General features: G+C 41.2%; 1 protein-coding gene across 4 annotated transcripts in view; it reads right to left on the reverse strand.

Annotated features, from left to right (window-relative positions):
• msi2b (musashi RNA-binding protein 2b) overlaps nt 1–21,947 on the reverse strand; it is a 295,829-nt gene that overhangs the window by 113,277 nt on the left and 160,605 nt on the right. For all 4 annotated transcript variants that reach the window (XM_008427843.2, XM_008427841.2, XM_008427842.2 and 1 more), the window contains exon 7: nt 15,784–15,832. In XM_008427843.2, the coding sequence (XP_008426065.1) occupies nt 15,784–15,832 (49 nt within the window). The remainder of the gene's footprint in view (nt 1–15,783; nt 15,833–21,947) is intronic.

A 21,947-nucleotide genomic window follows, 5' to 3' on the forward strand; every position in this document is an offset into this window, starting at 1 on the left:
AAACCAATGTTAGTGTAGTTCCTGCACGTTTATGAGGGTGTGCCTAATATCAAGAAGACTGTCATGAAGTGACAGATGGTGAACATAAATTTGCCATATTGCACAGYGAAGTTGGTTGATGGCGGGTTTGTTGTAGGCATATAACACACCAAGCCAGGCCACAACGAAGCCACTCATTTTATAYACAAATTGTAGCACACACACYCTCTTGCATAGATTTAAAAGCACTTCACACCTACACGGGGCACACATTTAAACACACAAAGACAGACTTGGAACCTGTCAAGTGCGAACAAACTGATGACAAGACGGCGACAGATGGATTCACTGAGGAGAGACGAGCTACGCATTCAACTCAATTAGCAGCGTGCTGCTGCATGACGCCGATGGGATATGGAATCTTACCATGACTGGCAACCTGTCAATCGAGCAACAGAGCCGCAAAACAAGCATCATGCAAGACGCAATGAATTAAATTTAATAAACCAATAAATAAATTAATTTAGGAATAAATGGTATAAACCCGTGGAGTGGCAGCTCTGCATCAAAAAACAGGGCATAATGTGACCGGGGAGCCTAAATATCCCCAGGCACGTGCACACAAAGAAAAAGCTGGTAGTGGAGAGAGAAGAGGAGGAGGTGCCTGTGGGCAAGACGGGGAAGACAGGAGAGAATAATAAAAAAACAAAAACAATGGCTGCCTCCTTTTTCCCTCTAGCGCATTCTCTATACCTATGTGAACATTCATGAGTGCTGTTCATATATTATCCTGCCATAGTGCCTAATGAGCCAGGCATCTCCACCCTGACACATACGCTTGGCTAGGCAACCCTTATTACAGGGTGAAGGCGTGCTCACACACTCAGTCACTCCCACACACAAACTCTCAGGTCATCGTCGCAGCTGTAAGCGGGCTGCGAAAGAAAAAAACACAMATTTTTAGCTGCTTGTTATGTATAAGAGAGGGCCGTATTAAAACATCTTTATTGTCTGTCAGATGTAATGGTCAGATAATGGTTTCAGCGCATTAGTATGTCATTTTCAGACATGTCAAATTTCTGCTTCTTACAAATATGTGAAGCAGCATGAAGGCTGCTGGTAAATATGGGGACAGACGCCATGCGCTCCTTCTGAGCTGTTGGTTATTACAGATGCTTCATTGTTCATGACGGCAGACAAAATTGCTCTTTTTGCTGCATTTTTTTTTTACAAGCAGACACACACGCAGACAAAATAAAGCACATCAGCAAGTCTATCTTGTCTGGCAAAACACCAGTCAAAGGCAGGATGTACCCCGCAGTGCTATGATTGTCTTGGCTGCTTCTGTATAAAAAGCTCCTTCACTTCAAAAATGACTGCTACAACTGTTTAAGTGATAAACCAGCAGGGCTGTGGGAGGTCAATCAGCAGCAAGTAGGGGCTGGATGGAAGAAGTTGGCCAAATACACACCAAACGTAAGAGACAACAAGTACAGAAGTGAGGCTACCTTACAAAAGTGATTGGCGGACGCTTGTATTTTTGTTAAACACTTCAAAACGGTATCAACACCCAGTTTGACCCTGAACGCACAAAGAGGAAGAACAAAAAGATCACATGAAAGAAAAACCACAGACCGCTCTTTTTCACTTTAATCTAAGATTAGATGCCTGGACTGCAGGTGATGTAATCTAATTCATCTTGCAATCTCTCTGTGAGAGGTGATTGCTGTGGCTCAGTGACTGTGGGTTTTTTTAGTGTAGGGGCAGGCTCTTTTCCCGGGGCAATTATTAAAATAATAAGTTTGAAAAAACGTCAGCAGAAAAGCTCTTTTTAAGACGACAAAAGATGTAAATAAAATGGAAGGGGAAGTATATAAAATCAGTTTTTTTTAGAATTACTCATGTGTACATTTTCAGAGTATCCAGTAGTATCCTTTTTACATATTTTGTTTGTAACAACCACAAACTTTAATGTATTCCATAGGAAGTTTTGAGACCAACATAAAGTAGTGCATAATTAACAAGAAAATGTTAGATGGCTTTGATTCGAGGCAAACAGGCTGAAACAGGACTAACATTTTTTAGCTTCATGCAAAGAGCTATGAGGGCTGAAAAACAGTGCATTTGGCCCTGAACTCATCATCTACATTGTGAAACATAGTGGTGGAGGTGTCATGTTGTGTGGAGGCTGGAAAAGACCTGGGATCCAGGTTTAGCTTCCAGCAGGACAAAAACGTCCAATGGCTATGAAGACTTTTGCAAGGCCTTACTAGAAACTGATAAATTGCAAGGATATATACCGTTAGCTAGTTCCCTCAGGAACAAATTGGCAGGAAAAAAGAGTAAAAAAAGGATCATCCACTTCATCATCATACATTATCAGTGAAGATGTTGACAAATAAGCTACCATCCCCTTAACAGTGAGGAGTGGCTGTGCTTCTGTGGCTCATGTTTGAGCGTAATAGCTATCATCAAACACACACACACCTGTGTGCATCAGCATGTTTTTTTTAAAAACCTTACAAAGACTTGAAAAGACATATTTCACTAACACTGCACACAAGACAGTTAATTCCCTCATGTGCTGCGCTCAGCTGTAAGATGCTTGGCTAGGCACCAATCAAGCTGTAAATACAGGGGGACAACRCAGAGATAGGCGACCACTTCCCTTGTCAGTTCCTCTAACAGCAAGTGTGAAAGTTAAAATATTCCTGCTTTAATCGGAATGTTGCGGAACACTGTTCTAATGTCTTGACCATGTCACTTTACAGCTATRTTTCATCCAGATGAGCCTGAGTTTATCCATGGGGAGCGTTCTTTGACAACAAACAGTCTTGTGCAGGAGCGAGTTCCCGAGCATGTCTGCGCGCGCGYGTGTGTGTGAGCAGATGTAAACTCAGTATTCCAGGTCACGGTGTCTGCAATTTCACAGGGGGTTTAACCTTGGTAAATCCACTATTAGGTGTTCTGAGAATGATGATGTGAGAGTAGATCCTCCCCGATGGTTTCACTTTCTAAGAGCATCAAGCAGGTCACAAATAGAGAGGCTGTAGGGGTATTACAAGGTCAAAGGTGTGCTAACTCTCAATATGATGACAATTCCAGGCTGGCATTTTCATTTCCTGAGGAGACCGAATCCCCCATTGCAGCCGAGGCCGAAAATGTTTGCTTATTTTTGTTCAAATAAGTTCTCCTCGTCCTTTAAGACAGAGTATTTATATCGCAAATATGCAGTGTGAGTGCGTGCACAACAAATGCTACCAGTGTGCTGTGTGTTTGAGGAAAACTCCACCTAAATCCATTACCGATAAATGTGTAAAATCCTGGCATAGCTCTCCTTCATAACTGCAGATGTTTTTTCTCCCTTTTATTGTGTCCTTCAAATGTCTTCAGAGGTGTGGCTGTGCTGCCAACCAGTGGGAGTAGCTGATGTTTTTAATGGCACATGGTTTGTCTCCTGGTGGTGAGATAAACATGGGGAAGAGATTAAAACCCCAGGCTTTCTTCCACAATCTCCTGCCTTCATCCTCCTTTCCTTTGCAGTGGCCATGCAGGGCCAGCACAGCAGAGTCTAAGCAAAAAAACAAACCCATCCAGTGCCTGGGYTTAAAGTGCACACACAGACACACGCCTCACACTCCACACAGACGCATATGAGTACAGGGACATTGATTGAGGGGTAGATGTCAGCCGTGAGCAGGAGAAAACAGACAGGTGACAAGAGGAGGATTCTCTACCCTTTAATCACCAATCTGTCAAGTGTGTCTCATTGCAGACGACAGAATCCCAGCTAATTTAATGCTGGTGTAGATTCGGAGGTGAGCCTCTCAGGTCGCCGATGTCAGGATACGGATCAACAACAAAGAGTCAGAGGAGGAGGAAGCGGGGRGCMACAGGCCAGACCTCCTTACTTCCCGCTGCGCCTCCCCCCTGTGAGGAGACGGTTTGGCCGCAAAGTCGGCCCCGCCTGGGAGCCGATGAGCTAAAGCAGTTATTAAAAGCGGGCTAAACACATCATTTCCTTTCGTCACTGAGATTAGGCCAAGGTGAGGGGCCCCTCCGGTGGATGTACACCCAGAGCGTATGATTAGCTCTGCCATTTAAATGACATTCACACTAATCGCTAATATCAGGTCTGTCAAGGGGAGAGAATACAATAAGGAATGTGTCTGGAGGCTGCGGCGATGCAAGGGGAAGTGCAACGATATCCGATTCCGCTTGATGTGAGCGCAGTGGCGATGAGTTAAATCAGACACGGCCGCTGATTGTTTTACTCTGTCATTCAGTCAAGTCATGGCACACGGGAGGTGTGAAACACTACAATTTCTATCAAATCAACATCATTTACACAAGAGGGGATGCAAAGTGGGGGCTTTCAGCCATCAAAAAAAGGAATATGARGGTTTTGGGATATTTTGATCATTAGCTGTAATAGTTTCCTTAGCTGAAGCAGAAAAATGCTATGTAGAAGTGACTAGAAGGATGATGGCTAGTCAGATGGATGGTGATGTTTACTCTTTCACCATGTAGTACCTTTACAATTTGCTCTTTTGTTCCAATTTTTTTGGATAAAATATGATGGTACATTTTATATATTTTTTATACTTACCGCACATTAAATTACACCCCACTSGAAGACATTTCATATCTACACGTTTGGCCTACTATTGACAGCGAACACACATTTTACATTTCTAAACTGAAACATGAGTCAACTATTCTTCTCTTGGTCTTCTACTAACTTTATTTGTGGAGGTKCTGCTGGAGTATTGATTACGTTAGCAACCTCTGGCATGACTCTGCAGTAAAGCGACTTGTTTTGGTAGGTATTTCTTAACTGGTAAATAATTTAGCAATAATTTAGCTGAATTTATTTTATGGTTATTTTTCTCTGTTCCAACAATAACATGCCTGCAAATTTTAGAAGCTTAGATGTGACAGAATATCCCTACTTGTTGCACTTTCAACAGCCACCTACAATCAATCAAAGCTTAACCCGTGGCTTCACGGGTGATGCTTAAAGATGGATTATTTATACTATCATTGGATTATTTTGCATCAATTACCAACAAATGAGGAGTCAGAGAAAACACCAATAGCCCTGATGGTGTACGCTTTACACTTGTAAACTAAAAGGAGGATAAMAATTCTTCAAACTGTAGCTCTGGCTACATAAAAACTACAAGAGTCTGTATCATCCAACCCTATGCTGTATATTATGGATATGACTGTTTCAGTTCAACCTGTTTTAAATTGCTAAGGCCTTGTCTGACTAGCTGTTAACCTTCCACCGATTTGAAAGTTTCCTCATGTCAAGAAACTCAYGTTGATACAACATCTAGCAAACCTTTATTCAGATGTTCACAAAACTTCACTTCAAAAATATCTAAGCTGTCCCTTTATTGCTCCCATCAATGTAGATTGAAGCAGAGACTGAAGGTACAATGTAAAGACATTACTAAACTTAACATTTATTTCTCGTTGGCATAAATTTATCAAACAATCATTCTCCGTAGAACGATCTTTAAAACTGAGACGACCCCGCTCCCTCTCAAGCCTGAATAAAGGGAGGCATTATCAAACTTCACTCTCAGCAGTGCTAGATCCATTTGGTAAACAGCCTGTGTCCTACAGTAGTAATCAGAGGGTATTTTTGAGGGATTTGCTGGCTGGCCAGGAGGTATCCGCTGGAGTGATCTCTAATTGCTAGAAGCAGAGGCCTAGACTGCCTGGCGCTCTTTTGAAGCCATCGGCAGCAGGTTCCAGCCAGAGGAGCCAGCAGGGGGAAGCTTCCCACTGAGCCACTCTTTTTTTTTCTTTATTTACTTCTCTTCCTTGCCATCACCATGCCTTCATTCTGCTTTTCCTCTTTCCATCCTGTTCTCTTCTTTAACTGTACWCCCCCTCCACCCCTTTTTATCCCCCACTCTCCTCTCCTACTCAGTCAATGAGCCAGCAATCACTTTGCAGACAGACATCCTCTGCTCAGTCGGCCATGTTCAATCCCTAGCACCGGTGGCTGATGAGGCATTGTGGTGACGTCAAATACCGCCGCTTTTCACCGAGCTACACTCAAACCTGTAGAGGTGCAGGTTTTGCTTCCCAGGTTACAGATCTCAAAGTGGCAGCCTTGTAGAAAATAATTAATGTAATGTGCCAAAGAGATGAAAGATAATGAGGCCAATTATATTTTTTCCCCCACCACCAAGTCAGGYCACAGGGGAAAATTTATGTCAGTTTGTTGGTGGATTGTGACACTTCATGCTCTTCAAGTCTTTGTGACTTTAGCAGCATCTGTGTCCTAAGGCTAAGATCTGTCCATAGTTTTAAAACACATTCTGTGCATACTAAGAAACTTGGACTGAGCTGGGCTACATTGTTTGGGGGATGCAAAGATAGACTTTATMTTTTGAGGTTAAAAAGAAACATGTTCAAACATACAGTGCCTTGAAAAAATATTCATACCCACTGACCGTGTCACAATTTGTCAGCTTTCAACTACAAATGTAAAAATATTTTGACTGGGGCTTTATCTGAAAGAGCAACACAAAGTAGTCCATAGTTTGGAAGTGGGAAAAAAGTTTTGGTTTTCAAACGTCTTTACCAAAAAAAAAAAAAAAAAAAAACACTAAATCTTGACTGGCATCACGGAACCCAGAAAAGTGTGGGTTGAAATTTGGAAGGGTTAATACTGAGCATCAAATATAATATGTTGCTACTCAGATTTGCCCTATTTTCAAGTATTAGCAATACTGAGAGAAATATCATTGGCCAAAGTCCAATTTGTGTGATCTTTGTCATATCAGTCTTCCAGACCACTCAGGTCTGTTGGCTCTAGTCTATTCTGCATCCCCAGAAACACAACCAGAACCAAACAAGGAAARRCTGCATTCAGTTTTTATGCTCCTTTAATGTGGAACAAACTTCAAGAAAACTGCAAAACGGCTCAAACATTGAGTTTCTTTAAATCAAGGCTGTGTGGGTTTTGTTTTAAATACTCCAGCCAACTGYCCTTTACAAACCATCTATAATCGCTACATAACACACGCAAGATATGTTGATATGTTGGCTACTAGGGRTGTAGTGATACAATAATTTCACGATACGATATACGATATTCTGGTCACAATGCGATATGTATCACGATATTTGTTGACCGATTCGATCCGATACGATCTGATACGATTCCGTGCATTTTTACAATTTTCTGAATGATTTTAGAAGGACAGAGTGATTTTAGTGACATTTTGTGTTCCATAGACTTGAATTTAGTCAACTGAAAACTGATTAAAAGCACCAATTAAGCAATACCTGACTATGATTGGACAGTCTAACAGTCTGCAGCTGGACAAAATAAATCAAAGATGCAGTGAGAGAATTAGTTTCTGTCATTTAATTCATGTGGATTTGACATAAAACTCAAAAGTTTAAACAGTAATCCAGGAGCAGAGTGGGGAGATTATCAGCCTCTGTAGACTCTCAATATGCAAATGATTGATTGCACTTATGTTTTTTCTTTTGGACACTGTGGCTGCATTTTGGAGTAAAAATGCAGCTACAAATGCATCTTTTAGACTATGGGGAAAAAGGTATTTCCACCTTGGTTCCCGGAGTTAGCCGTGACTGTAAGCTGCTTCCTTCTAACTGCTAAAGTCGTGGCTCCGCCTCACCCCGAAGTGATCGACTCCCTGCAGCTACGCAGCGCCGCTATTCCCCTGCTTGGATCTCTGAGTAGCTGCCTCTCAGACTGCCAGGATCTCATCGTTCTCTCAGTCTCTGATACTMTTTGTCTGTTGCTAATAAGAATGATCGATCAGCCATTGTTATCATGGAAATCCTCACTGTGCCGCGGATTTCGGCTGTGGGTTTTTCCTGCTCAAAACACAGGGCCGCTGCGCGCCCGCTTCGGATGTTATCAACCCATGTTCATTCTTCAGGTAATTCTTTATATACAGCCAAGCTAAAAACTAATTACGAAGTGAATGCTACCAGTCAAAATTTGTATTAATGTTGCGATCTCACTGCTTTTGCAGCTGCTCCGTTCGCGCCGCTACTCCTTTCCGCTTCTCTTTCACGGTTACTTGCGCAACTTTACTTTGTTTCTCAGCAACAAAATATAGCCCATCGTTATTTATTTAAGATTTTACATATCCAAAAACACAGGAATCTAATGTTTCGTTTTGTACGTTTGGAAGCTCATTCCCTCTCACATAACCGGAAAAGCCGGGAAATGGCRGCGCTTTTGACATTTCTCTGACAATCGGAAAAATATGGTTTACTAATTTTAGCATAACTCCGGTTATACTCRGCCTATTAACACAATTTAAAAACTGGTGTGTAGTTTATAATGTGCACTTTAAGCTCAAGTGGAAAGTGAGACTAAGGGAGGCGGAGTCTTGCTGCTACGCCGTAACAAACTAGACATTAAAAAGAGCAATAAGGCTATGGACACCTATGGTTTAACGGATCAATACTCGCGGATGAAAAATCGATACTTTCCGAGGGCGGAAAATATCGATATATATCGCTGAATCGATTTATTTATGCAGCCCTATTGGCTACCTCAGTAGCCAGATCTCTGGGTATCAGATTGGATCTTGATCATCTATAGAGTTGTCAGTATTGCAATATGCTTTGAATTTGATTTTGGACTTTGACTAGCCCATTCAAACACAAACTTTTGCATTACAGCTAATATTTTTCAGTCGATCTGCTGGAAGGTGAACCTAATCAGAGAAATTTCTGTTGATGAGGAAGACATCCTGCCTGGTTCCGATACTGAAGAAAGAAATTTATGGACAACCCAGACCATCGTCTTCACGAGGCTGTCTTGGGAAAACAGTGTCTTCTTCAGAGGCTTCTTCAAATTCACTGTAATGCAGCCAGCTACAATAGATCTTCCCTGCCAACAGCCATCACTATCAAAAATAACTCCTTGAAGAATTTGAGTTAATATGAGTTACAGCAACATTTAATTTCCCCCTGGGATCTATAAAGTATTTTGGAATTAGAAGTTGATGTCTTTTTGGTTTCTCCCAGCATTGTCCTGTGTTCATCTCTGTTCTTTTTTCAATCAACTGTTACCAGCAGACAAAAAGACGGTCAGCCCAGCATTATCCTGAAACATCCATGGATAAATTCATGGCGGTGTGTTCAAGGGCAGTTGGTGTTCCTGGCATTTGCAAGTGGGTCAAATGGTCAATTTTGGTTTTGTTTAAATAGAACTGCTTTTAAAACGTTTGATTTGCGGCAAACTTTTGACTTTCTTCTGTGAACATCCGATTTATTTATTAACTGCATGATATATTCAGTAGATCATTTCACCTGAGCTCCTGCAGACTCACCATGGTTACCTCTGCTACTTCAAATAATCCACTCCTTCCCTGGCCCGTTGCTTCAGCTAGCTTTCAATTTGTAAAAAAAAAAAAAAAAGACCCTGTATTTGCTCATGTATGACTTTATTTTCACTTCATAACTGTGCAGTACTTTGTGTCAGTGTGCCACACAAAGCTCAGATGAAATACATACAAATATGTGGTAGGAATGTGACAAAAAAAATGAAAAAGTTAACAGAATATCAATACTTTTGGAAAGCCCTGCACATAAAAAACTCACAGTCATCCATACACACAATCTGTCAGAAACGCAACCAGTTTTCGGCTGCCTGCGATGCAGCCTGCTCAGTGTGACATTGACTCCTGAGTGCCAATTCCACACTGGGAGCTGTACTTGCTAGTTTTGCTGCCAATCCAGGTAAAGAGATTACAGACACACACAATGCAGTCTTCTGTTCGTCTGCCAAGAAGAAAACCAGCCCTTTAAGCCATAGAAGAAGAAGAAAGAAAGAAAAGAAGAAGAAGAAAAAAAAGAAACGACTACACAAATTTGCACAGCCTTGGCCCTTTCCTCGCGCAGACATAAAAACCCAAGAAACCCCTTCTTCTCCAGGAACACGGCTTCTAATGCGGCGCCTCGCTCAGTGGCTCTCTCGCACAAAGCAGCCTTGTGACTGGGACAATCCAGCCAGAATTCCTTTATTCTGGTCCCCAACACTATTGCACATTACTATTACTTGCATCATTCAAAGAAAGGAGGAATTTGGCTCACAATCAGTCACACAGTCATTGTAATGCCACACTAATGGCGGCTGTCTGGTTACAAACTACTGTAAAGAAATATGAAAGCAAGTTACACTTGGATTTCATCAGCTTTCTTAATGGTGTAATTAAAAAAAAAAAAAAAAAGGTGAGGGAGAACACGCGCATTGGAGTATGCATCACCCAAAGTAAGATATACATACTACCTGGAATATTTGGAGCTAAAAAACTTTTGACACTTGATGAAAATTGCAGGTTGTTACCCGGTGCATATTTAGCAGAGTGGGAATCAAACTCACTGTGACGTGCAACTTTTGACCTAATTAATCAGCTACTTATAACTGTGTAATGAGTGTAATTTAGAATTGAGATTGCTATGCACTAATTTGCTTTATATATACTTACATTTTTGGTGATTTGTGTAGCAGGTGTGACGCTGAGAAGTGACTTGTGCGTAGTGAAATCGGGAGAGTGGGGGGGGGAATTGTATATGCATGTTATATATCAGGCTTTAAATAGGTCCCTTGTGGATTATATGTGTATATATCCGCAAAATGCGCCAATAAAGAGAGCGATAATGTGATGAGGCGAGATGGTTAATTATTGTGTGGCAGAGCAGAGCATAAAAGACATGTATGAGCTGTGAGATTCATCCATCACCGTCCGCAGCTTTCGCTCACAAATTAAACTGTGATGCTTTGGTGGATAATGATAGCTGCCACTCTTTCATCACAGCCTTCATACCCCTCTCTTGCAGGAGATGCCATTTTTTCTTCACCTCACCACGACTTTCTCCTTGGCACTACCAATTGTGTTTGACAGTAAAATCACATTTTAGATCATAGATCATGTGTCAGTCAGCCAAACGGGAGGTGGTAAAAAGAAAAAAAAAAAAAAAAAAAAGACTGAACGATTTTGACTCGGGGGCTAGTCCAAAGAGCTTTTATTTTCCCACCCCACGCAGTCTGTCCTGTCATCCTGGAGTCATGGGAAGGGTGCTGGGAATGATGACAAGTATGTGCAGACGGCAACATGTGCTCATGGCCTTGTCCCAGCCTGRGGTTTTCTTTTTTTGGGAACTGCGCCGTCCAAGAAACAAGACGGGTTAAGCATATCTCGTAAAAAATAAGCGCTGACAAATTGCACGCATTTCAGGTTTTTCCTCTTTTTCTGTCCYGAGATGAATGTCAGGGGAAGAAGGGAAGGTTGAAGGGAGGCGGAGTGGTGGGGGGACACTGCAGGGGAACATGGAACAATAGGCGCCCTCTGGCATCAACCTCTGGACAGCTCAAGCCGCTCACCAAAGACACTGAACTCACCCACAATGAACTGCTGCGGTGGGAAGGCAGGCTTTAGAGAGTTCAATTTCCAACACAATTGGCTGTATTCTCATCCTTTAAATGCCAAGAAGATGGTGTGCAGCGTGCGCCTTTGTGTGGAGAGCTTTGCTTACAGCGAGTGTCCTCTAGCAGGAGGGGGAAGAAAGACAAGAGAAGGCGAAAGATGGCAAAGACAGGCAGTCAGGACGGGGGTGAGACGGCGCAGAGACAGAAATAGTGCAACTGCGCGAAAGAAAGGGAAGAACGAAAAAGAGTGAATGACCGGGAGAGATAGAGAGCGGAAACAAAGGTGTAGAGAGGAAACGAGAAGGGTAGTGAACGTCTCCTTTGGTTGTCGCTTCGCCAGGCTCGGGGGGACCGTCTGAAGGACAATGCTGCTACTAGTGGAGTGTGACGTTTGTCCTCTCTCTAATTCACCAGAGCACCAAGGAAGACACACTAATAATCAAGCGTCAATCATGCAATAAACCCCTCAAAACAAAACATTACACAGCCAGAACAAAAATCTAGGAAAATGAAAAATACRTTGTCTACTAAGAAGGCATAGCAATTTTCTTTTTCTTGATCCAATTGAGAWTGACACATTGTACACAATGAAAGTACTTTTCAGATTTTTTTAATGTCACTGCAAGTCATTTGGGAAATGCCACAAATTCTCAATCGAATTTAGGTGTGGACTAACGAAMAGTATCCCCACAGTATCATGCTGCCTCCGCTGAGTCTCATTGTCTAAACATCAGCATGATTGATGTTGATTTTGATGTGGATTTAGTTTTTCACCACACAGTGTTTTGCATGTGGAACAAAAAGTGAAGTTTTGGTCTCATYTTACCTCATAATACCTTGTTGTAGATGTTTGCCGTGCCTCTTACAAGGTTTACTCTCATCACTACAGTGACTCTCTTTCAATGTCTAGGGTTTCCTCTACATGTAATTGATCATATACACACAGTAYACATGTATATATGGTATATACATATATATCCCTGAAAGTCCAGCACCACAGTTTTAAGAAAAATCCTAGAGGAAAACCCAAATTTCTCTGTTTCTGTTTTTACTCTAAAAGTTTGCTGACTGCTGTAATTTTATTTAGGAATATCAGCGTAAGGGAGGCTGGATATAAATGACTGAAACAATTTTCAGATTTGTATTYGTAAAATATTTTGAAAACCTAATTTACTTTTGCTCCAAAGCCCCAATTATATACTACTTTATGTTCCAAAGTAAACACGATGAGATTTGTATTTGTAAGGTGACAAAATGTGAAAAAGTTGAAGCCATTGTAACCTCAGCAGTATCTCTGCTTTAAGTTATTCTCTCAGAAAAAACTACCCACCTTCTTCGCTCTCGTTGCTTTCGCRTTTTAAGTCACACTTGGTAAAGCAGGTCCGTGGATAAGTTGTTAGTCATTGTTGTAAAGTGCAGCGTCTGAACATTGTTCCAGGTGTAAGAGAATTTTTTCTTACCTGTTATAAATGCACTGCTCGCCAAGCTGCTTTCAAAGCACAGTATACTCCACCTGAACTATTATTTTTAAGGGTTTGCAATTACAGAAACAGCAATCCCTTTATCTGAGGAGGACTCCTCGGTGTAACATTCGATTTGCTRAATAAATAATGTTATTTTTAGCAATTGCAGTGCTGCAAAAGAAAAAAAACAAAAAAAAAAAAAGAATTATTTTTTCATGACTCAATCTGTAAGATAAAATGAAACAGGTGGGAAATTGATTTGGACTGCAAGCTGCCAGATGCCCATCACTTGCTCTGGATTACGTGGCAGAGTGGGCCCGGGGACTAGTTTCACTCATATTATATTCAATGTTGTTTCCGTTGTGGTCACAGGGGCAACTAAGCCATTAAWATTACACAGTTGCACCAATGGCTCGGATGAATTATTGAGATTCTCTTATTGGTCTTTAATATTATATGCAATTCATCTGCAAGAGCTGCTGTGGTTTTAAGATGAAAGCAGCGAGCATCTCCTGTTTCGGATCTTTACGGTGGACAAACCAGAGCCTGTTGGTGAAACTGCAGCTGCCTCTCAGCGCCACGTCACGCTCGATATAAGTATATCATTAGAAAAGAAATTGCCAAGAAGCCTCTTTCTCCATCACTGTCTTCGTTTGAAGGGCATTTAGCTGTCCAAAGGCAAACGCCTCACACGCGCGCAGGCACACACACACAAAACACACACCCCCGATTGTGGCGCCCGGAGCCTCTCGGAGAGCGGCTGGCGGTGCAGCAGACAGGAGAGGAAAAAGAGTGAGAAATAAGAGAGACTGCGAGAAAAGCCTTCGTCTCACAGCAGACCTCACACTGGGTTCTGTCACTACAGATCAAAATCCCCTCAAAGCCATAGATCACTTCCACTAAAGTTCACATGTTTCACACTTAGGAACTGTTTACCAGACTCAAAGAGTCTATCTGCACAGCACACACACAGAAACACACACACACGCACGCACATCTACTAATGCAGATAGATCTGAAGAAGAAAGATGGAAGGTTTTCAATCTAGAGCCAAAACGCACTTAAAAATTTATCATATATATATATATATATATATATATATATATATATATATATATATATATATATATATTAATAAAAGAACAGTGGCTCAGTRCAAACAAATATTTACACCTCTATGGCGGAGCAGTACTCAGCCCAGTACAAAGAAATGGTGTGATGGCAGCTCTGCCTACAAGTGAGCTGACTGGTGTGACAACCAGATGAGTGTCTGCCCCTTTTTCTCGCTGAATACCTGTCAGTGCCTGCCGACTGCTAACGCACACCCACGTAAACAGTTTGTGACAGTCTACCTCCGAAAAAAGTTACTTTCCTGCATTGTTGAGCYGTTACGGCCAATAGAAGAGGCCCTAAATGGATCTAGGAACAAAAAGACAATAGGCTRTTCATTTTGTTTTATGKGTTAAAATAATTAGAGGAATATGTCAATGCATTACATTTCTTGGTAAAACTAGCTTGATTGAGGGAAGTGGTTCTCAAACTTTGCAACTTCTTGCCCAAAAGATAAAAAGACATGTAGACAGGTTGAGCATACAAGCATTTTTAGTGAGTTGGTTAAAAAGTGGTGCAATTATGACACAATTAGCAATCAATGTGCAAGCCAAGATGTTGATTTAATTTTTATTTAAGTCCTGTTTTTGTTTTTATGTGTTACAACATTTCTAAAATGGCCCTGACTTTTAAGAACCGTCAGTACAGGACATACTGTATGTCAAAGATCTGAGTGGTGCTGTCATTTTTGAGAATAATCTAAATTACAGTGTGGATTTGGTTCTGATTGGAGGCTTAGGCTGCTCAAGTCGAACCTCAATGACCAAACTGTTTGCTCCAACGCACGACTATCCTGGACACTAAACTGTTTATTTTTCAGTTGGAAAAAGAGACCTCATGATGTCTTTATCGACAGGACTTCTTTATATTACGTAATGGAAATGTCCCAAAACAAGAACGTGTCTTTGCGTTTAAAACTATAGCTGGATATCAGGAGCCAACAACAAGCAGGAAGCACAACAAGCAAGAACCTGAAGAAAAAAAAACTAATATCGCCAGAGGCAAAAGAACCAACAAGAAAAACTGTTGTGAGGAGAAGCTGTGATACACAAAGAAAATGCAACCGTTGCCTGTGTCCATCTGTGTTCAGTTGGAGAGTTTGCAGCCTGCTCTGGATGGGACGCCATGAAAGTTAAACCCAGAAAGGAAAAGCTCAGTGTTAAACAGACTGGTGATGGTTAGGACACTTATTTGATCCGCCTTGGATTTGCATGAAAAGCAAGTGGATTGAGGTAGTAAGTCTAACTAACTGCACCACTGGCGCTGTCCCTTGACATCAACTGTTTAAACCAGGCCTAAAACAACACTGGTGAGACTAAAAGGTACCACGCTATGACTGCAGTGTGGTGCAGGGAGGAAACCTGTCTTTGGAAAGTCCTCTGCATGAGAGAGAAATGTCCCCCTCATCTCAGATAAGGAGCTGATGAGATGGAGTGATAAAGTCAGTGCTTCTCCTGGGTCTTATCTGATGCTGTTATCTGACTGCACAGCACCCACCATCTCGCCATCTTTACACCCTTTAAGCACCTCTCTGAAACACTCACACCAGGATCATCACATACACAGACACACACTCTCACGGGTGGCGTCTAACGCTCAAACATTCTAAACACCGTACCAGCTTATTGATTACTTTGACACGCTCCCATTGTTGAACAGATGGTACACCTAATATCATGTGAAATGGAACTGTTCTGTGTTATCTCATGGGGAAAGGACATAAAATGACTGTTTTMCCACTTCTTTTTGGGGGGAGAAACGGCACCAAAGAAGAAGCTATGAACTTACCTCTATGTCTGTTCGTAGTCTTATCAAACATAAGCATGGCGTCGTCAACCTGGAAGACACAAGAGCAGCGTTGGCATTAGCTTAATCTTTGCACCGAGTGCCTCACATTGCCTCCTCCCCATTCAATCTCATCTCATCTACTCGCTGTAATTACTCTTAGAATATATATCCTTGCTGCTTCACACTTATTTCTTTCTAAGCACCTCTCTCCCACGCAATCATTCGGTGATCACAGGATTATCGTCAGGTTACCTCTCTCCCTCCTTCATTTGTGCGCTGTAATTTCAGATATTACAGGAAATTATGCAATCTCTGCGGTGTTACTCTTTGTCTGGATTAAAGTGGCGACAGGCGAGAAAATTAACAATAATGGCCAGTGGAAAAAAAGAAAAAAAGAAAAAATGGAAACAGTGTTGACATTATGCTTCTTTTTTTTATTATTATTATTATTTTGACAAACGCCAACGTCCAGTCTTGGAGAGAAGAGTGACAGATAGACACATTACACTAAGCGGGAGAGAGACAAATGGGACCCTTCCTCATCTCCCGGCCGCAGCAGAAGCAGCATCCACAATAATATCATCCTTCATCATGTCCAATAAAGCCACACACAGACAGACAGCGCTTCTTCTTCAGACATCCCTGACAAACTCATCTTTCTATAACTCTGATGAAAAGCTTAAAAAACCGACCGAGGCATGCTCATTTAGCCTGCGATTCTGTCTTGGAGAGAAAAGGAGAGCGGAGAGCATCAGCGGGTAGAAACAAAGAGGGAACGCCGTGCGCTTCTCGCTCCCCGGTTATGGTCTCTAGGTGAGCGTAACAGTGCACAGAGGAGGCTTAATGCTGTGCACAAGCGTGCACGCATCTGTGTTTTTCACGGGAGGGCTGAAAAGCTTCGGGAGGAGATGGAAACAGACAAGAATAGGGGTCTCGCTCAAGCCGAACTGTCTGATTGGATAAAGAGAAGTGCCTGGCAGCCAGGCAGACTAGCGTTGGCACACTATTCATGCCACCCTCTTGCCACACATTTGGCACACAAGACGTTGGCACAGCTTGTGGGGCCCCGGTTACTTGCTGCACGGCTCACAGGCCACATGCGGCTCCAAGGCACTTCATTTGCACCTCCCTAAAATATTTCCAATTTGGCGGAAAAAAATAGAGGGCAACGCACGGGGACCTTCAATAACCTATATACACAGTTCACCTAATTGTAAGTCGCTCATTATTCTTGTTAGGAAAGGGAGAATAGAAATAAGCAATTTGTAGATTTGCTCGCCAAATCTGGTCTCCAGGTGTGTTTTGAGGTTTTTTTTTTGTGTGTTGTTGAATTTGAGATAGAAATAATACCGCTGGCTTACAGGAACCAAATGCAACAGTGAAAAAAGGAGGATTTTTGGTGATGATGTATCTTTGCTCAAACAACTAATACAGAAAGAATACTACCATTTCTGATGTTATTCTAACCCAGGATGATTGGACTATATCAGGGGTCAGCAATTAGTGCAACATGAGCAACTTCAATAATGTTAGCAAGCCAAATTTATATGTGCATATACACAGTTACGTCCAATAATCTAGAATAAATGACAAGATGAGTCTCATTTGTCTGATTAAAAGTGCCTTTTGAAAATAACCTATAACCTATAAGTGGGTATTAAACATACTCTTTATTAAGCTCACATTATTGGCTAAACAGCCTGAGATGAAAATGAGACAGACTACCCCCCCAMCCCCCAAAGAAAATGGGCCCTATGTATAGGGTACAAAGTATGGTAGAGGGAGACTCCTCTTTGGTTTCTAGATKAAATGCTTAGTTATGCTTGCATTAGCAGAACAAAAAGTAAAGACAAGCAGAACATGCAGGGGATTCACAATAAAGATCTAGACACTGGCGTATGAATTCAGCCGAGCTGCAGAAGAATCCTCTACAGTCGCTAACTAAGTTATGTTTTGCCCTGAATTGTTTGTTTTGCTGGGAAAACAGCAGAAGCACACAACAATGTGGTGAAAACAATAAAGTTTCAGTGTGTGAAAAATGTTCTTTAAGATGACTACGTGGTTAGATATCATTATAGTGGTGTACAAATAAAAAACTGCCGAAGCAATATCGCCCACAGTAACAGTTTTTTATAAACAAGCATTTATATTGTCACACGTTGTAACCTCTGTCTAATACCAGGCAATCAAATGGAAATCACATTAAAGTGAGAGGGAGTGGGATAAGTGAAATTTGTAGTACTAAGGGTTATGATTTTATTGGCGGAGTCTGAAGAACGGAGAACCCTCGCGTTTGTTTATCTTCACTACAATAACTCCATTGTTCTGTTCRGTACCACTTGATCACACACCGTTGTCCAATTAAAAGGTGAGAGAACTTTTGTTCGAGCCACTTTTCTTTTTTTYCCCCTTCCTTCTCTCTGTGGATTTCTGCTCATAAAACCAGAAACGGTTTCTTATGTCTCCTATATTTGACAGCGTGAAAGCTGCACTGCAGAACTAAGATGGAATGGCATGTTTACCAACTATGGTAAACGTTTCATTTGACAAGCGTGGCCGACGGTTTGTGATCACTTACATGGGAAGACGGAAATTTATAGCATTTGACTTCTGTCACCTAATGCCAGTAATGCYGGAACAGCCAGAAGAGATGATACTTTATGCATCAGTAAACATGCAGACGAAACGSCAAGAAAAGCATCTCGGTTTGCCTTAAGACATGAAGAAATAGAAGGGTCTTTATAAAACACTACTGTTGTCAATTAAAATCAACAATCCAATCCTACTGTTGCCTTCGTATCCACTTTGCACTTCTCGAACTTAGTTTGGTGTGTAACTTTTTATAATAATTGAAGAGCTGAATAYGATTGATCATGTTGTTAAATCTGAGAATCGTGACCTCAACAGGCAAGGCATTGAGCTCAAATTTGACATTTGTACTCKCATAACATCTGCTCGTGCKCTATAACATTTTCAATCCATTCCAAACATTTCTGGGAAATTCCAGGATACAGACGAGTATACCCATCTCAGAATGGGCTTTTTGAATCTGCTGTATTTTAGTTGCCACTGACATCAAATTTCACCCCAATACATGACATAAAATTGGGGTTTCAACATTAATCTTCAAAATATCTATGGCTGACACCGCTTTAAAATCAGTGTCAGGAGTACATGAATTAGCTGCCATGGATTTTAGACAGAGCAAAGCTGCATTTTCTCATTCTGTTTATATGAAAAACAAAAAAAAAATCTTCACACCCCAGTTAAAATATCAGGTTTTGGTGATCTAACGAAAATAGATTTAAATAAATTGTTTGAATGTTTATTCACTCATCTATTATGTRTAATGACAAATGTATCATTGCACAAGCCCTTCCTTCCCCCACTCTGCTCCACCAGACTAGCRGCAGCAGTGATTAGCAAACTCCTGCTGAGCTAATCACACAAACTACTTCTCAGTCCAATGCTACCAGGAATGGCTGTRAATGGGATAATGGTGGAGCATTGTTGTGATGATGTGCTGAAGGCAGAGTGTCGGAAAGAGTAGAAACTTCTTAAAAACTGCCTTTCTAAAGTTCTCCAAATCTTTCAGAATTTGAAGACGTCTTGCACARCCTCAACAGCCCACTGACTTTSTGTCAGATTTGGTTCTGAAATTAACCCAAGACATTTGTAAATGTACATTTCCTGGTGATGCCATTCTTTTTGATTTATTCCATTTGATTAATCTAAAAATTCTGGTTTGAATGGCAGAGAAGTAACCYGAGAGCATGATGCAGCTACCACCATATTTACACCCCCACCATGGTACATATTTATAGCATTGTAAAWWTTKTTGTACCCYTTGTGATCTCTATGCAAGCTTTGGCTTTACCTAAAGAAAGCCAAGTAGCAAATGACAATAAAATCCCCCTACAAAGCTATGCTTTATTATTGTGTTGTCTGATTCTCTACAACTAATAGCAATTAAGTATTCAGGTAAAATTTTACCCTCTGATATTAAATGATTAATCTTTGTCTAATTTTCTGATGATAAAAACTGGATTTTGACATAGGTGTGTAGGCTTTCTATCCATGTATAAATGTACTGAATTCAATACACATCACATAAATTTAACAGAACCTGAATAATTATCAATAGTTATCATTTCATTGTTTCTGACATGTCTTGATTCGTCAATGCTTTACATATGTTGTCTTTATAGGGTTGGTTGATGGCCTATTTGGAATTTTTACGACATAATGGAAGTTTGAGTCTAGAGGATTTTTCCTACAAAACGGCAAAAAACAAGCCCCAGCGAGACGACTGTGCATAGTGGCATTTATATTATGAGGTCAACGGAGTCTTTCTGCTGCTATTAAAGTTAACAGATGAGACTCTTATTAAAGTAGCCTGCAGTATCATCCACCATCAGCCCACTTTGAGCCCTTCGACATGACACTCAAATATCCACACTCTAATATTGTTACTACTGCTCCTACTGTACAGCCTTTTATAGGCTGAGAGCAAGACGAGAGTTACTCTGTAAAATGAGCTCCGTGAAAGGAAGTGTATTATATAAATGTGAGCTGTGTTGTGACATTACTAGAGAAGGACCATCCTGTCAGTGAGACCTGTCCAACAAAGAAAAGATTCACAGTGAAGCACTGATGAGCACTTTAACAAAGAATGTGCACATCATGTGAGGGTCACACTCCAGCAGGTCATACAACACAGTCCACCCCCCACCTCTCTCTCTCTCTCTCTTTCGGTCAGTCTGCCCGTCTCTCTCCCTCTCAATGCCACTTGCAGAGTCTATAGAACTATCTCCTGTGCTCCAGGGCTTTTCAATGTAGTTATTCAAGCAGAACACAACTGTGTGCCTCCATCTGATAGAAGGTTAAGGACCTCTTCACTGCTCACAAAAAAGCCCGCCACACAGAGGTGAGGCCGGGCTCACCTCAGGGAAGAAATCTTTCTCTGTCCTCCTCCTCCTTCTCTTTCACTCTTCCTTTTCTCCTGGTGTGGTGAAAAGAAAGGTTCAAAGGATAATGGCTGCCTTATCACTATGTAAAAGGGGAATGGGAACTCCAGCGAAGTGCCTGGCCTTTTGTGGCAATGAAGAAAAGAGCAAAAGTCTATTTCGCCGTGGTATATGCACTGGAACAGTCCATGACCACTAAAAAGGAGACGGCAGCTCAAAGACAGTGAGCGGGCAAAAGGCCGAGCAGCTCTTTAACTAAACCTGCAGCCAACATATCTGAACCACGTGACCTCCTCTCAAAAAGGGGCCAGAGAGGTTAAGTTGGGAAGAGTCTCCTTGCTCGTAATATGGCTTTTATTCACAATACAGGTGGTGAAAGATGAGGCCTTCCCTGGAACTTTTTCTAGTTCCACAAAAGGCTCTCTTTACTCTCTTTATTTTATCAAAATTATAAAATATGTCAACGATTGCACAATACCTTCCATTAGAACTTAATTCCTCCAAGTTTGCAATACAAGCTTGAAGTAAAACTGAACCACGCCAATTCGTGGTTGCAGATTTTTCAGTGGTGGATTACTCTAAATTGTTAACCCAATCGTTTGCAAGATTTGGCTTAGAGCACACCAACAATGTTCAATAGAAAATCCAGCTGAAATACCTTGGTGCAATGCTTCTTAACGCACCACTGGCTGGCATTTGCAAAACAGCCAATCCAGGAGCGCTATTTTTTTTGGCTCTACATCCAAGAGAGGAAATAAGGAAGTTTGCAGATGTTGGCTGGCGCGGAAGTGTTAAGATGGTTTTCAGTATGTGTATTAATGCGTATTATGGTTTATTTGGTGTTTGAACTATTTAGCTATTCCTTTAAGTCAAAAAACCTCATTTGTTTAGAATTGCCTTAGATTAAGTAAATTTTGTACTACTTTATTGTTCCAGTCTAATGTAATGTTTCTTTTTTGTTGGTTCACTGTATTACGTTTTTATTATGTAAAACACTTTGAACTGCCTTGTTGCGAAATGTGCTATACAAATAAAATTAAAGTAGATTAGGCAGATTTAAACATTCTTAGAGGGAGTCTCCGCAAGTATTTGCAGAATTCAACTATTTCTGACAGCTGTGGTCCTTAATCCCTGTGAATAGCGGTACACTGTTTAACATGTTATTGTTCTGCAAGTCTGCAACATTAGCACTTGTCT

The sequence above is a fragment of the Poecilia reticulata genome, linkage group LG14 (assembly GCF_000633615.1).
Source record: "Poecilia reticulata strain Guanapo linkage group LG14, Guppy_female_1.0+MT, whole genome shotgun sequence".
Taxonomy (NCBI): Eukaryota; Metazoa; Chordata; class Actinopteri; order Cyprinodontiformes; family Poeciliidae; genus Poecilia; species Poecilia reticulata.